The sequence below is a fragment of the Haematobia irritans genome, chromosome 5 (assembly GCF_050003625.1).
Source record: "Haematobia irritans isolate KBUSLIRL chromosome 5, ASM5000362v1, whole genome shotgun sequence".
Classification (NCBI taxonomy): Eukaryota; Metazoa; Arthropoda; class Insecta; order Diptera; family Muscidae; genus Haematobia; species Haematobia irritans.
The window spans coordinates 129,279,058-129,294,339 of NC_134401.1; the positions used below are offsets into that span (position 1 = coordinate 129,279,058).

Consider the following 15,282-nt stretch of genomic DNA (forward strand, 5'->3'; position numbering starts at 1 on the left):
CAGCCAACCTGTTATGTAAATATGTACCTAAAATATCTGTAGCTTTTTGAATTTCAGGCAAATCTAAGAAATCGAAACGGGATATGGGGGCTACAACGTGGACCGAATCACACCCTACTCAGCACATTTATTTTTACACCCAAAATACCTCTACATTTTTATTTCCAGGCAAATCGGATAAAAATTCCGTTGTCGATATGCTCAAGACCCCAAATTGGGGAGTCGGATTGTATGGGAGCTATATCAAAATCAGGACTGTTATAGCACATCTTCGAACTTGACCTAACTGCAGACAAAAGATGAGTTTGTGAAAATTTTCAGTTTCATTATTGCTCTGAAAGAAAAAGCATGCCCGGTTCCAAAGATTTTGTCTTTACTTTAACAATTTCGATATTGATTCCGAGCCAAAGAAGCGGATAATTCAAGTAAGGATACTTTTAAGACACAATTCTCTTTTAAATTTGGGTTTTGTATACTTGACTCTAGGAAGCAAATTTTATTTTTTCGCTTTTTCAGCTTTTTCTCTTCATATGCTATCAAAGTCCTTTGTTGTTGTTGTTGTAACATTTTTATACCCTCCACCATAGGATGGGGGGTATATTAACTTTGTCATTCCGTTTGTAACACATCGAAATATTGCTCTAAGACCCCATAAAGTATATATATTCTGGGTCGTGGTGAAATTCTGAGTCGATCTGAGCATGTCCGTCCGTCCGTCCGTCTGTTGAAATCACGCTAACTTCCGAACGAAACAAGCTATCGACTTGAAACTTGGCACAAGTAGTTGTTATTGATGTAGGTCGGACGGTATTGCAAATGGGCCATATCGGTCCACTTTTACGTATAGCCCCCATATAAACGGACCCCCAAAATTTGGCTTGCGAGGCCTCTAAGAGAAGCAAATTTCATCCGATCCGGCTGAAATTTGGTACATCGTGTTAGTATATGGTCTCTAACAAACATGCAAAAATTGGTCCACATCGGTCCATAATCATATATAGCACCCATATAAACCAATCCCCCGATTTGGCTTGCGAGGCCTCTAAGAGAAGCAAATTTCATCCGATCCGGCTGAAATTTGGTACATGGTGATAGTATATAGCCTCAAACTCCCATGCAAAAATTGGTCGAAATCGGTCCATAAATATATATAGCCCCCATATAAACCGATCCCCCGATTTGACCTCCGGAGCCCCTTGGAAGAGCAAAATTCATCCGATTCGGTTGAAATTTGGTACGTGATGTTAGTATATGGTATCCAACAACCATGCAGGAATTGGTTTATGTCAGTCCATAATTATATATAGCACCCATATAAACCGATCCCCAGATTTGACCTCCGGTGCCTTTTGGAGAAGCAAAATTCATCCGATCTGGTTGAAATTTTGTACGTGGTGGTAGTATATGATATTTAACAACCATGCCAAAAGTGGTCCATATCAGTCCACAATTATATATAGCCCCCATATAAACCGATCCCGAGATTTGGTTTTGGAGCCTCTTGGAGGAGCAAATTGCATCCGAGTCAGTTAAAATTGTGCTAGTATATGGCCGTTAACAACCATGCCTAACTAGGTCCATATCGGTCTATAGTTATATATAGCCCTCAGATAAATCGATCCCCAATCACACAAAAATTGGTCCATATCAATAATTGTATATAGCCCCCATATAAGCGACCCCCATATTTCAATTCTGGCTCCCTACGTACCGTGCAAAAGTCCATATCGATTCGTAATTATTTGTAGACTTACTTACACATATTTTTTTTGTCTAATGTATGGACTAACTCACAATTTAGAAAACGATTTAAGATACCACAACCCAAGTAATTCGATTGTGGATGACAGTCTTTCGTAGAAGTTTCTACGCAATCCATGGTGGAGGGTACATAAGATTCGGCCTGGCCGAACTTACGGCCGTTTATACTTGTTTAATGTAGTTTCATCCATTTTGTTCTATGCTTGTGTAGTTCAGCTGGTAGGCAGATCAAGGAACTCTGCGACAAGGATGGGGTGTGTCCAGAGTGATCTGGTAGTGAGACCGGTAGGCTTAGCTGGGCAAGCAAAAAGGTGACGAGTGTCAAGTGGCCCTTGATTACATATGGGACACACGTCAGCTACGCTGCTATCAATCACTGATAAGTATGAATTTAGGCGGCTGCACTTGCCTGATCTTAGTTGGGCCAAAACTACCCTTGTCTGCCGTGTGAGGTCTCTCTCCTCCGGTGCAATGGGCGGCGGTCGGACTCCGAGAACAGGATTAATCTTGCAGCTTCTCACCGCTTCAGCTACAGTATCCTCATGAATCCTGTTCAGACCTGTCTGGTATGCTGCCTGATCTAGAGGCTCTCTTTTGTAACGCTGGATCTCTGGCTCTAGAAGGTGAAGATCAACCCTTACATTCTTGGGTGGAGGTTGTCTATCCACAAGATGGTGATTCGGATGACAACTTCGATGGCAACCCAAGAGGTACTGCTTTGACAACATGTAGTTGTGTCGACGCACTGGATGATCTTGGTCTCCGCATAAAGGTGATCCAGGGGTGTACTGCGGAGACATCCTCTTGCGGTTCTAAGGGCAGCGTTCTGACAGGTCTGTATGTTATTCCACTGCGTATCGCTCGTTTGAGGACCTTGTTTCTACCGCGGAGCTTATCACAAATTGCAGTGGCATGGGCGGACGACTTATAAAGGCTGTGACCCCGAGAATCTTGGGGTAATTTGTTGTCGGAATTGTTTCGCCATCGACTCTGACATTCAACTGTCTGCGTACTTCCGCCGTCCTAAGGCTAAGGAATTGGTGGGAGATATCCTCAAATTTCTTGCAGTGAAATAACTGGTAAGATCAGCGAGGTAGACATTTAATCGATCGCAAATGTCATCAACAATGGGCCCGGATGCCATGATTGTGCAATCGTCCGCATAAGACACAATCTCGACACCGTCGGGAGGGGGTGGAATCGAGGACAGGTAGAGGTTAAACAGTGCCGGAGATATCACCCCGCCCTGGGGAACTCCATGTTTAACTCTACGGGGTTTTGACTTCCTGTCCCTGAATTCCACGTACGACTGGTGTCCACACATATAATTCGGAACCCAACGCTTCGTTCCTGCCGGTAGGGACGTGTTCTCGATGTCCTCGAATAATGTGGCATGGTTGACCGTATCGAACGCTTTCGATAGGTCAAGCGCCACGAGGACCGTCCTATGACACGGCTTGGGCTGATTAAGTCCCCTATTGATATGTGTCGAAATGGCATGTAAGACCGTCGTCGTACTGTGTACCTTACGGAATCCATATTGATGGTGGGCAGCTGGAAAATTCTCCACAAGGCTGGGGAGGAGTAGTGCTTCAAGTGTCTTGGCTACTGGCGAGAGAAGGGATATCGGTCTGTACGATTCACCTTTACTCGAATCTTTGCCTGGCTTCAGTAGTGGAATCACTCTTCCCATCTTCCAGACATCGGGTATAATGAGTGATTCCAAGGACAAATTGAGGAGTCTGGTCAGGTAATCAACTCCCAGTATTCCCAGATGCTTCAGCATTAGCATTGAAATTCCATCGGGGCCCAGCGCCTCAGATGGTTTCACGCTGTTGATGACATTGGTAACTTCGGCTGCGGTAAATTGTGGTGTGTCGTCGGCTCGGAGACCACATATGCGACGAGTGGCTCTCCTTTTCACTCTATCACTCTCGGGATGCTCGACAAACAGTCGGTTGAAGTATTTGGCGCATCTCTTCCGATCGGTCACAGTCACGTCGCCAAAGGTGACTGAAATCCCATCATCCCTTGTAGCGGGGTACGATAGGGCTCTCACTGTTGACCACAATTTTCCAGTCCCTGTGCTTAAGTTACATTGCTTCAGGTGCTCTAACCAAGTGTTCCTCTTGTGCTCGTCGACTATCTTACTAATCTAGATTTAGTTCTCTGATTCTAGGATCAGCAGGGTTAGCACGACGGCGTTCATCACGCTCGTCTGCGAGTCCCGCCGCTTCGGCTGGGAAGTTGGGCCTCACTTGGGCAATTCGACCAGCGGGTATGAAGCGAGCGGCTGTTGCGTTGATGATGTCCCGGAACGCCCTCTGGGCAACATGAACATGAGAGGGGGACGGTAGCTCACTGAAGCGGCGATCCGTGTATTCTCTGAAGCCTTCCCAGTTGGCTTTCTTTTGATTGATAAACGTCCGGCGTTCAGAGGTTATGAGATCGGAGGGTCGGTTAATGGTGAGAATTATGGGGAAGTGGTCCGATCCCAATGAAATGACGGGTTGCCAGGAAACGTCATTTATCAGACCAGGCGAAGCTAAAGATAAATCTGGCGAACTGCTGCAGTCACCCATAATTCTCGTGGAGGCCTCTTCGTTCACCGTGCAAAATGTGGAGTCATCTATCTGCTCTGCCAAAGCTTTGCCTCTCTGGTCATTACCTAGGAGTGAATGCCAAAGTTCATGGTGGGCATTAAAGTCTCCTAGAACCAATCGGTTATGCCCGCACAATAGCCACTCAATGTTTGGGCAATAACCTGGAGCACAGCTACCAACCGGCGGTATATACACATTGTATAGCTCTATCTCGGGAGCCCCAGACTTGACTGTCCTTTAAATTAGCGTTAACGACAACTTTATATTCTAAAATCAGCCACGACTTCCAGTACAAACTATGCTATGTTTCAAGTAACAAACGTCTTTAAAAAAAAAATGTTTAAAAACATGTCCTATTTTTTAACGATTTTTTGCTTTGTGGTCAAGATGCAAAAAGACACCAAATTTAAAGACAATTTCAATAATTTTAAAGAATTTTTCTGAATTATTAAAGTCAAGTTGACCTTACCTCAAAAAATTTTTCTTTCATGTTATGATACCCATTTTTAAGTGCAATCACTTAATTATAAGGACAACACGACTTCATTGAAAAGTCTATCGACTTTTGAACAAGGAAAAAATCTTTATATTAGAGAAATGCGTCTTCTACGCTAGGCAAAATTTGCAGTCACATTTTAAGGACATGAAATCTTTGGCCTCACGACAATATTGATAACAATAGACAGACAGACGGACATTTTTATATCGTCTTAGAATTTCTCCCTGATCACGAATATATACTTTAGTAGTCGGAAATCGATATTTCGGAGAAGAAATAATAATTGTTTGCGTGCAAATTCCAGTCATCTTATGAATTTTCGAAATTCTGAAAACCTTTCTTAAAATAAAAAAAAAAAAACATTTTTATTAAGATATTTACAAATATATTTATTGTTTATTTTGAATTAATGTATAACAGTATTTGCATTTTTTATGGAACTTAAAACATATAAACATAATTACAATTATTTCTAGAAAAAAAACGAAAAATAAAATTAGAGGCAGCTTATGATTATAAAAGAGTTTAACTAAACTTAGAAAAAAACTCATTTCAAAACTCAATTAAATTTATCAAATCTAAACTAAAAAAATATGCGGAAAAACCTAAAATAAAGAAACAATTAAAATTTAACTTTTTAAATCTGACAAAATTTATTATTAAAAAAAATTTAAATTATTTAAACAATTGCTTCTTAGTATTGTTAAAAAAATTATAAGAAAAAAGAACAAACAAAAAAAAACTTTAATTATTTTTTAACACTTTGGTATTATACTAGAATTTACTAAATTTAATTAGAAAAAAAATGAATATATAATTTTTTTTAAACAAATCTATTTCTTTATTAAATATAAAATTAAAAACAAAAGAAAATCTTATCTTTTAAATGAGTTTAGAAAAAGACGGGCCTTTATTACTTAAGAATTCTTTTTTGATTTAAATTTTATATAGGATATTGATTTTATTAAAATAAAAAAGAGAAAATCCTAATATTAATTATTAGTTTAGAATTCTATTTATAATTATATTATAATATTAGTTTTACCTATCACAAATCTTGACTTATTAGAGAAATTCACATTGAAAATTGAAATCATATATTTTTATATTTAATAATAATCATTTATTACATTTTCAATGTTCAAATTTCTGGTATAAGTTTGTTTTTTTTTTTATACATGTGCGTGATATTTCAATCATGTCATTAAATTTGATTGATTTTTTTTTTCGAATTTAGTTAGATGTTAAATATGTGCAAATTTTCTTAGGAAGTGTTTGGTTTATTATTTTCCTTTAAATCGATTTGTTTAAAGATCATCAAGGCACACACAGTGGATTGGCACACTTTTGTTACATTTGAATTTAATTGATATGATTAATTTTAGATATTTTTGTATTGATCGTTTAGTCGTTTGGATTAGTATTATTTATTGTTTTAGTATAAAGAGTTAGCCTTTCGAGAAAATTCCTATTAATTTTGCACTTTGTTTCCGCACCACCTTATTTTCCAGAACTTAAGAAAACACTAAGAAATAAATTGAAGCTTTGTTTTCTAAAAAAATATATATATATAATAATATTTTTATTTTTGTTTTTTACTTAAACTATAAAGAATAAATACAAAATTATTATAGGATTTTTGTTTTCTTCTTTGTTGTTTCTTAACACATAAATAATCACAAAAGAAAGAAAAAACAGTAACTATAAAATTAAAATGAAACAAAAAAAAAAACGAAAAATATTTTCAAATAAAATATTTATAATGGATGTTTAGTAGTTGGTTTTGTTTTTTTTTTTCACTTCCTCTAAAGGCCAGGAACAGAGGAACTGGGTGGAAAATGGGGTCTTTTGAGTACTCTTCGACAGTTTAAGGGGTTAAGATTTAGTAAAGCTTTTCTTCGTTTTGTTTCTAGGGGGCGCTGCTTACTCTTCGCTGGAAAGCTTTTCTTCCTGTTATACTATTTGCTCGTGATGACAAAGCTTTCCGTATGCTGTGTGGTGTGTAAACAATTATATGGTGGTGAGTACTATGTATGGGAGAGATAGAGAGAAAGAAAAGAGAACAATTTTAGTTTCATACCAGAGTTGGGAAGTCGATATTGTTGGTTATTGTTTTAAAAATTTGGAATAGTATAAAACAAGTATATACAGTAGTAAGTTCGGCCGGGCCGAATCTTAAATATCCACCACCATTAATCAAATATAAAAGTTTCCTTTGAAAATTTCAGGGGGGTTTGATGACAGATATTTTCCCAAGCAGATCAGTTCAACCATTACGCTTCCCACAGATAAATGTTTGAGTTTTAGAAGAATCATAAACATCTCTTGTAAGTGTGCAAGAAAATGATGAAATAACGCCTTGATTTGAAGTCTAAAATCTGTAGATTTTCACCCCAATTATTTAAATGATTACGAGAAGTAAAATCTGGAGAAGTAAAATCTGGAAATTTTTCTATACCCTCAATAAGAGAGATCGGTCTATATGGAGGCCTTACCAAATGGACCGATAATACTAAATCATATAAAAACAAGTAAGGAAAGTCTAAAGTCGGGCGGGGCCGACTATATTATATCCTGCACCACTTTGTAGATCTAAATTTTCGATACCATATCACATCCGTCAAATGTGTTGGATGCTATATATAAAGGTTTGTCCCAAATACATACATTTAAATATCACTCGATTTGGACAGAATTTTATAGACTTTTACAAAATCTATAGACTCAAAATTTAAGTTGGCTAATGCACTAGGGTGGAACACAATTTTAGTAAAAAAATATGGGAAACATTTAAATCTGAAGCAATTTTAAGGAAACTTCGCAAAAGTTTATTTATGATTTATCGCTCGATATATATGTATTAGAAGTTTAGGAAAATTAGAGTCATTTTTACAACTTTTCGACTAAGCAGTGGCGATTTAACAAGGAAAATGTTGGTATTTTGACCATTTTTGTCGAAATCAGAAAAACATATATATGGGAGCTATATCTATATATCTATATCTGAGCCGATTTCAATCTAATTTGGCACATATGACTATATTACTAATTGTACTCCTAGTGCAAAATTTCAACCAAATTGGACCAAACTCTGGCTTCTGGGGCCATATAAGTCCATATCGGGCGAAAAATATATATGGGAGCTATATCTAAATCTGATTCGATTTCAACCAAATTTGGCACGCAAAGCTGCAATGCTAAATTTACTCCCTGTGCAAAATTTCAACCAAATTGGGCCAAAACTCTGGCTTTTAGGACCATATTAGTCCATATTGGGCGAAAGATATATATGGGAGCTATATCTAAATCTGATTCGATTTCAACCAAATTTGGCACGCATAGCTGCAATGCTAAATTTACTCCCTGTGCAAAATTTAACCAAATTCGGCCAAAAATCTGGCTTCTGGGGCCATATAAGTCCATATCGGGCGAAAGATATATATGGGAGCTATATCTCAATCTGAACCGATTTCAATCAAATTTTGCACACTTGACTACATAACTAAGTGTTATGTTTGTACAAAATTTCAAGCAAGTCGGTATAAAACTCTGGCTGCTGGGTCCATATTAGTGCATATCGGGCGAAAGATATATATGGGAGCTATATCTAAATCTGAGCCGATTTCTTCCAAAATCAATAGGGTCAAATCAATGACCCAAATTAGGAACATGTGCCAAATTTGAAGGCGATTGGACTTAAATTGCGACCTAGATTTTGATCACAAAAATGTGTTCACAGACAGACGGACGGACGGACAGACGGACATGGTTATATCGACTCAGGGACCCACCCTGAGCATTATTGACAAAGACACCATGTATCTATTTCGTCTCCTTCTGGGTGTTACAAGCATATGCACTAACTTATAATACCCTGTTCCACAGTGTGGCGCAGGGTATAAACATGGACCGATAATCACCATTTTCGGCACATCTCTTTATTTTACTAGAATATCTCTATATTTCCAATTTCAGGCAAATTGGATAAAAACTACGGATTCTAGAAGCCCAATAAGTAAAATCGGGAGATCGGTTTATATGGGGGGCTATATCAAATCATGGTCCGATAATCACCATTTTCGACACATCTCTTTATTTTCCTAGAATACCTCTAGATTTCAAATTTCAGGCAAATTTGATAAAAACTACGGATTCTATAGGCCCAAGAAGTAAAATCGGGAGATCGGTCTATATGGGGGCTATATCAAAACATGGACCAATACTCACCGTTTTCGGCATACCTCTTTACGGTCCTAGAATACCTCTAGATTTCCGATTTGAGGCAATGGGTAAAAATTACGGATTCTAGGAGCCCAAGAAGTAAAATCGGGAGATCGGTCTATATGGTGGCTATATCAAAACATGGACCGGTACTCACCATTTTCGGCACATGTTTTTAGGGTCCTAGTGTACTTCTAGATTTCGAATTTCAGGTAAACTAGATTAAAACTACGGATTCTAGAAGCCCAAGAAATAAAGTCGGGAGATCGGTCTATATGGGGGCTATATCAATACATGGACCGATACTCACCATTTTCGACACACCAATTTGTGGTCATAAAATACCTCTAGATTTTCAATTTCAGATAAATACACTTTCAAGACGCCCAAGAAGCAAAATCGGGAAATCGGCCCATATGGGGGCTATACCAAAACATGGACCGATAGCCACCATTCCAATTTCAGGCAAATTGGATAAATACTATCTTTTTTATAAGCCCAGGACGCAGGGAATAAACATGGACCGATAATCACCATTTTCGGCACATCTCTTTATTTTACTAGAATATCTCTAAATTTCCAATTTCAGGCAAATTGGATAAAAACTACGGATTCTAGAAGCCCAATAAGTAAAATCAGGAGGTCGGTTTATATGGGGTCAATATTAAAACTTGGACCGATATAGCCCATCTTCGAACTTGACCTGCCTGCAAACAAAAGACGAATCTGTGCCAAATTTCAGGACGATAGCGCCATTATTGAAGGCTGTAGCGTGATTACAACAGACAGACGGACATGCTTATATCGTCTTAGAATTTCTCCCTGATCAAGAATATATATACTTTATATAGTCGGAAATCGATATTTTTCTATGGTGGTGGGTATAACAAGTATGTATGTATATACGGTAGTAAGTAAGAATCTTATGTACCCTCCACCATGGATTGCGGAGAAATTTATACTAAAGATTGTGATCCACAATCAATTTTCGTACGTTCATTAGAGAGCCAAATTTCGGACGGAACGGATGAAATTTTTTCCTCCATGAGGCCCCAAATTTTCATCCGATTAGCTGGAAATTTAAAATCTGGAGGTATTTTTAGTATATTTCGTATATATCGGTCTATTTTTATGAAACATCCTCCAGAAATAATGATCTCAACATTTGGTTTCTTTAGGGTATGGAATCTGCAATTTTCATCCTATTTGATTGAAATGTAAAACCTAGAGGTATTTTAAGATCGTAAGGGGCTATGCCATATTTTGTATATATAAGACTGTGTTTTGATACATCCCCCATGTTGGCCAAAAAAATTATAATTTTAATTTAAATCCAAAAGGAGATACATATGTCAAATATAGTATATATCGATCAACATCTCCCTTATCGACATCGAAAGAGACATTTTCATCTAACATGTGTGATTGCTTTACTACGGTGTTTTCGAGAGACCAACACTCATACTAACAAACACCGACATTGGATATTGGTGGTTTTACCAATTGGTGTTTTAAGATTGCAAATATTGGTGTTTACTAAATACACTGGTCAGTTGCGGTAGATCGCAGCCGTTCTCTGGCTGCCACCAGACCTAACCTAGCCTAAGGTTGGCACTAAAAAATACTAAAGTGTGGATCATTTCAAGATGTCGCTTCGCCTGGAATGGGCCAACATTCCGTAGAACCATTTACGTGCAGCAGCCACTTTCTTGGAACAAAGTAAAGCTCTATATTTTTTACATTTTCTGCCTCATTGAAAAACTGAACACTAATTTCAACGGCGACAAAAAGCCATGTTGTTGACGACAAAAACATCGCAAGGAATACCGATTTGTAAGGATAATAAACGATAGCAGAAAATATCTAAATGACTAAATGAGACAAATATCGATGGCGAGGGTGGTTTCCGCCAAAAGGGCGATTGAAAGGTGATACCAAACCTCCGAAACAAGTTTTTCCGGCAAGACTTGTATAGAAAACCGGGGCCTCCCTCTAGAGGAAGAGTATGTTAACTATTTTACCGCAGAGTACTCCTATCATATATTTGCATGGAAAGTTTTAACAATGATAATATATTTTCTTTTTGCCGTACTTTGTCCTACGGATCTCTTCAAGAGAATTCCATCCACAATTAAAATTTCTTTGTTAACTTGTCAACAGACAGATTTTTATCGCTACTACCCAATAACAATATTCTCAAAATTATATTCCATTATCAACAAGCCAAGGGGACAACACTATAAACCGCTCGAAATTCGTTTCAACACTGGCACAAAACGAAAAATTTATACTGACTCTTGCCGATGACTTTCTTGGCGATTCATAATATCCTCCCAACTTAATAATATTTTCATTGGTTCTTACTTTCTTATAAAAAGGAGTACATCCACCGTTGTCGTCATCGTCGCCGCTTCGATCGTGTGTTCACATTCATTGCTATCAATGATGTTCACCACCTCCCGCATGACCATTGGTATTTGCCGTATGCACTGGTGTTGGCTGGAAACTCTGCATTTGCGTTGCTGCAGCAGGTCTTAGTGGTGTGGTGATTATATCGCCGGCATTCGAACGACTACGCGTCACCAACATAGGCGTCTTCGGCCTTGGTGTTTCTGTCAATTTAATTTTTACACGTCCCGTTTCTGGGGAATATACCGGAGAGTAACGTCCCGATTTCGGTGATGAAGGCAGATAAGGTTCGTTGGGATCATTGTTATTGGGTTCGGCATTTTGTTGATTATATTTCGAGGCTCTGGGTGATTGTGGTGTGGGATAACGTGGTGAAATGGGATAATATTCATGGGGTGCCTGAAGTTGAGAATCAGGCCGTGAGACGGGTTCTTCACTTGGAGCATTACCATTTTGATTGCCATTCAACAGGGGTTGTTGTTGATTGGGACCATCTTTGACATCCGAACTGTCATAGGGTTTGGAGCCATTTATGGGTTTAGCCATATCCGACTTGGTCTTCTCGCCTATCAAGGGTACATGCTCGGGCACACCATTACGCAGAGGTTTACCCAATTGTTTTTTGTCCATAGGTACCAATTCAGTTTGGGGATTTTCGGCATCGTGACCACGACGACCTTTGTTTTTACATTGCTTGATGGCCACAAACAGTAGAAGGCCAACAATGATGAAAACAATAATGCCCCAAAGCAAATAGGTGGCCTTTCCATCCTCCTGTTCACCAACTTTAGCCTGAGCCACATTATCGCCTTCGGGTCCTTCTGTGCTGGGTCGGTCGGGAACATCGGCTGCCAGTGAGGGTACATGTTCGGCCTTAATAATTTCCTCTTCAGCGGGCGATTGGGTGGATCTATGTTCATCACCATCAAAGATACCCAAATGATGTTTGAAGATATCCGATGTGATGTGGGGTTCATCAATGGGTTGGTTGTCTTCATCATTATCCTCTTTTGTTTCGGGAATATCAAAGTCATCGGTTAGAACGTGATCAGTGTGTACAGAAGGTATGATGGGAAGAATACCACCGCCGCTACCAGAGCCCTCTTCTTCTTCTTCCTCTCCGCCAAATTCATCTCCAGGGGTAGATTCATCGTGGACAATCTCAGGCTCATGGGTGGAGGACATAAGCATATCCAAGGGTACATCGAACTCACTGAGATCTCCAGAACCTTCAACAAAATCGAATCCATTGTGGTGGGTGTTTTTGGGGGTTGTAGTCTTGGTCTCCAGAGGCATAAAAGCTCTACCCAATTCCTCTTCATCGCCCATATCTCCAGAACCCTCAAAGGGTTGATCACCCATCATCAACTCATTTTCTTCCTCGGCTGCCAGCCAACCCTTTTTTTCTTGGTCGCATACCACCGATTGCTTGACTGCTAACCAAGGCTTATTTTTATACAAGGCTGGATAGGCGCAAGTTACCGGATGTTCCATGAAGACATGGCGTTCTTGCAACCAGTTACGCACTTCCAGAGTTTCACACGAACAATTCAGGGGATTGTGGCCGAGCTCCAGAGATTGCAGCTGTGACAACTGGGTAAATTCCAAGGGTAAATGGGTAATGTCATTGTGTTGCAAGTTCAGGGTTTGCAAATGTTGAGGCAACTTGGTCAGTTTGGCCGAGGTAATGCGGTTATGTTTAAGGTTCAGTTTCTTAATGCGTCGACCCAAATGTCCAATTTCATGCAGATCATTATGGGACAAATCAATGGAGGTGAGATCGTGTAGTTGCTCCAGAGAATGGGACAAACGGGTCAAATTGAGGAAGGACAAATCTATGGAATGTAGAGGCAAAGTTGCAGTGAGCGGTTGATCAGGCCTGAGACCCTTGAGCGAGGAACATTTGGCATGAAGGAAAGGCTTGTGTGTATTGTGGGCCAAAACACAATGGCAGTCTTCGGGGCAGAGATAATTTTGATCAGCCTTTAAGTCTTCTGTGCTGGTGCTGGTGCTGCTGCTGCTAGAGGATGAGTTTGATAGTTCGGATGAAGAGGCCAGGGACACCAGTAACATACAGCATAAGGCCCAAGACCAGGTATACGATCGTCTTGTCGTTGTGGGACTCGTCATTGTGGTTCTATCTTTTGAATGTCTCTATTGAGGATGTTGGCTGTTGGGAAGCACAGTAAGAGGGACAGGAAATGAGGTACTAGTCCTCGTCGCAAAGGTGTTTTCTCCACACTAATGACTTCGACAATAAAATAATCTGGAAAAAAGAGAAAAAAAATTAAAAAAAAAGGTTATTACTGTTTTTTATTCTTAGCCAATACTCAACTAACTTTTTATTGTATTATGCGATTCCTCTATACTTTCTATTCCCCCAACTTATCGCCTCCAATACAAATATCTGACTAATTTCGATTGCCAACTGCAAAATGCTATCAACCGACCTCTATGTACACACTACATTGCCAGTGATATCGGTGGTATACCATTTTTAGCAAAATTCTCATCTATTGCATTGCGTCATTCTCCACTGACACCTCCGCACCATAAAACTTCCCTAAGAAGCTAACCAAGCGGCTAACGTGTCCGTCCGTCACCTACCCTGTGTGAAATTCGTATTTTTTTGTTTGAAAATAATTCATTTGGGTTGGATGGTTGGTGGTTTTTGCCACATTTTGTAGCGATAAGAAACGCGTAGATATTTTTTGTTTTCACCCGATTCACTATCACCTGGTGGATATCTTAGATTTTCTTATCAATGCCCAAAGGTTCGTTTCGAAGTCGTTCGAACTTCTTGAAGACTTCGTCCATATATATATTTCGTAGTAGTTGGGATCGTACATAACTGGGTTCACATACTCGCTTTGTCGAAATTATGCGGACGATTGGGTTTCGCTTGTTACCGCCTTGAAGATAATGAATTGTCGAACGACGTGTTGGTTGTGACATCAACAAAATCAAAAAAAAACTACAAAATCTCGATATTGTCTAATTGGTTTGTTTTTACTTTTTGTCGTTAAATTTGTTTTAAACAAATTTTTGTGGTAACAATGATGATGGCTTTGACGCAATTGATTGAATCGATGTACTTGAAATTTTTGTTGTTGTTTTCATTGCGAAAGTACTTCAGTACTTTTGAATATCAGTTATGAGTCAATGATTTATTGACAAAATTTTGGTGGACTTGTTTTTTACTTGCAGTGAGTAGAACACTTCTGGAATAATCAATGTTCTATGAGAAATGAAAAATATATTGTAGACTTGGGTCCAGCTTTTATATATTTATATGTTAAATCATTCATAACTCATCCCTGATCAATTCTGGGTAGTGGAAGATTATCTTCTTGAAAGTCAATTTTTTTTTGTACACACAATTGTTCTGATTCAATCACGAAATTAATTGATCGAATTAATTTTTTAATCGGAATGTCTTCAATCATAGAAATGCTAGTATCAATTAAAAAATTAATTGATACTATTAATTCTTATTTCAATTAAAAACTTTGTTGAATGAATTAAATATTTAATTGAATATTATTATACCCACCACCATAGAATGGTGACGGGGGTATAATAAGTTTGTCATTTCGTTTGTAAGACATCGAAATATCGATTTCCGACTATATAAATTGATCAGGGAAGACGATATAAGCATGTCCGTCTCTCTGTCTGTCTGTTGTAATCACGCTACAGCCTTCACTAATGGAGCTATCGTCCTGAAATTTGGCACAGATTTGTCTTTTGTTTGCAGGCAGGTCAAGTTCGAAGATGGACTATATCGGT

At 38.7% G+C, this 15,282-nt stretch overlaps 1 protein-coding gene across 4 annotated transcripts in view; it reads right to left on the reverse strand.

Moving 5' to 3' along the window:
* Nucleotides 1–6,022: 6,022 nt before the first annotated feature.
* wdp (Leucine rich repeat protein windpipe) overlaps nt 6,023–15,282 on the reverse strand; it is a 191,976-nt gene continuing 182,716 nt past the window's right edge. For 3 of the 4 annotated variants that reach the window (XM_075313379.1, XM_075313381.1, XM_075313380.1), the window contains 2 exons: nt 11,449–13,759; nt 6,023–6,890 (listed from right to left, as the gene is read on the reverse strand). In XM_075313379.1, coding sequence (XP_075169494.1) covers nt 11,524–13,623 — 2,100 coding nt within the window. In that variant the 5' untranslated portion in view covers nt 13,624–13,759 and the 3' untranslated portion in view covers nt 6,023–6,890; nt 11,449–11,523. Of the gene's footprint in view, nt 6,891–11,448; nt 13,760–13,832; nt 13,984–15,282 lie in introns of those variants that run through there. The other variant, XM_075313382.1, reaches the window with a different exon arrangement.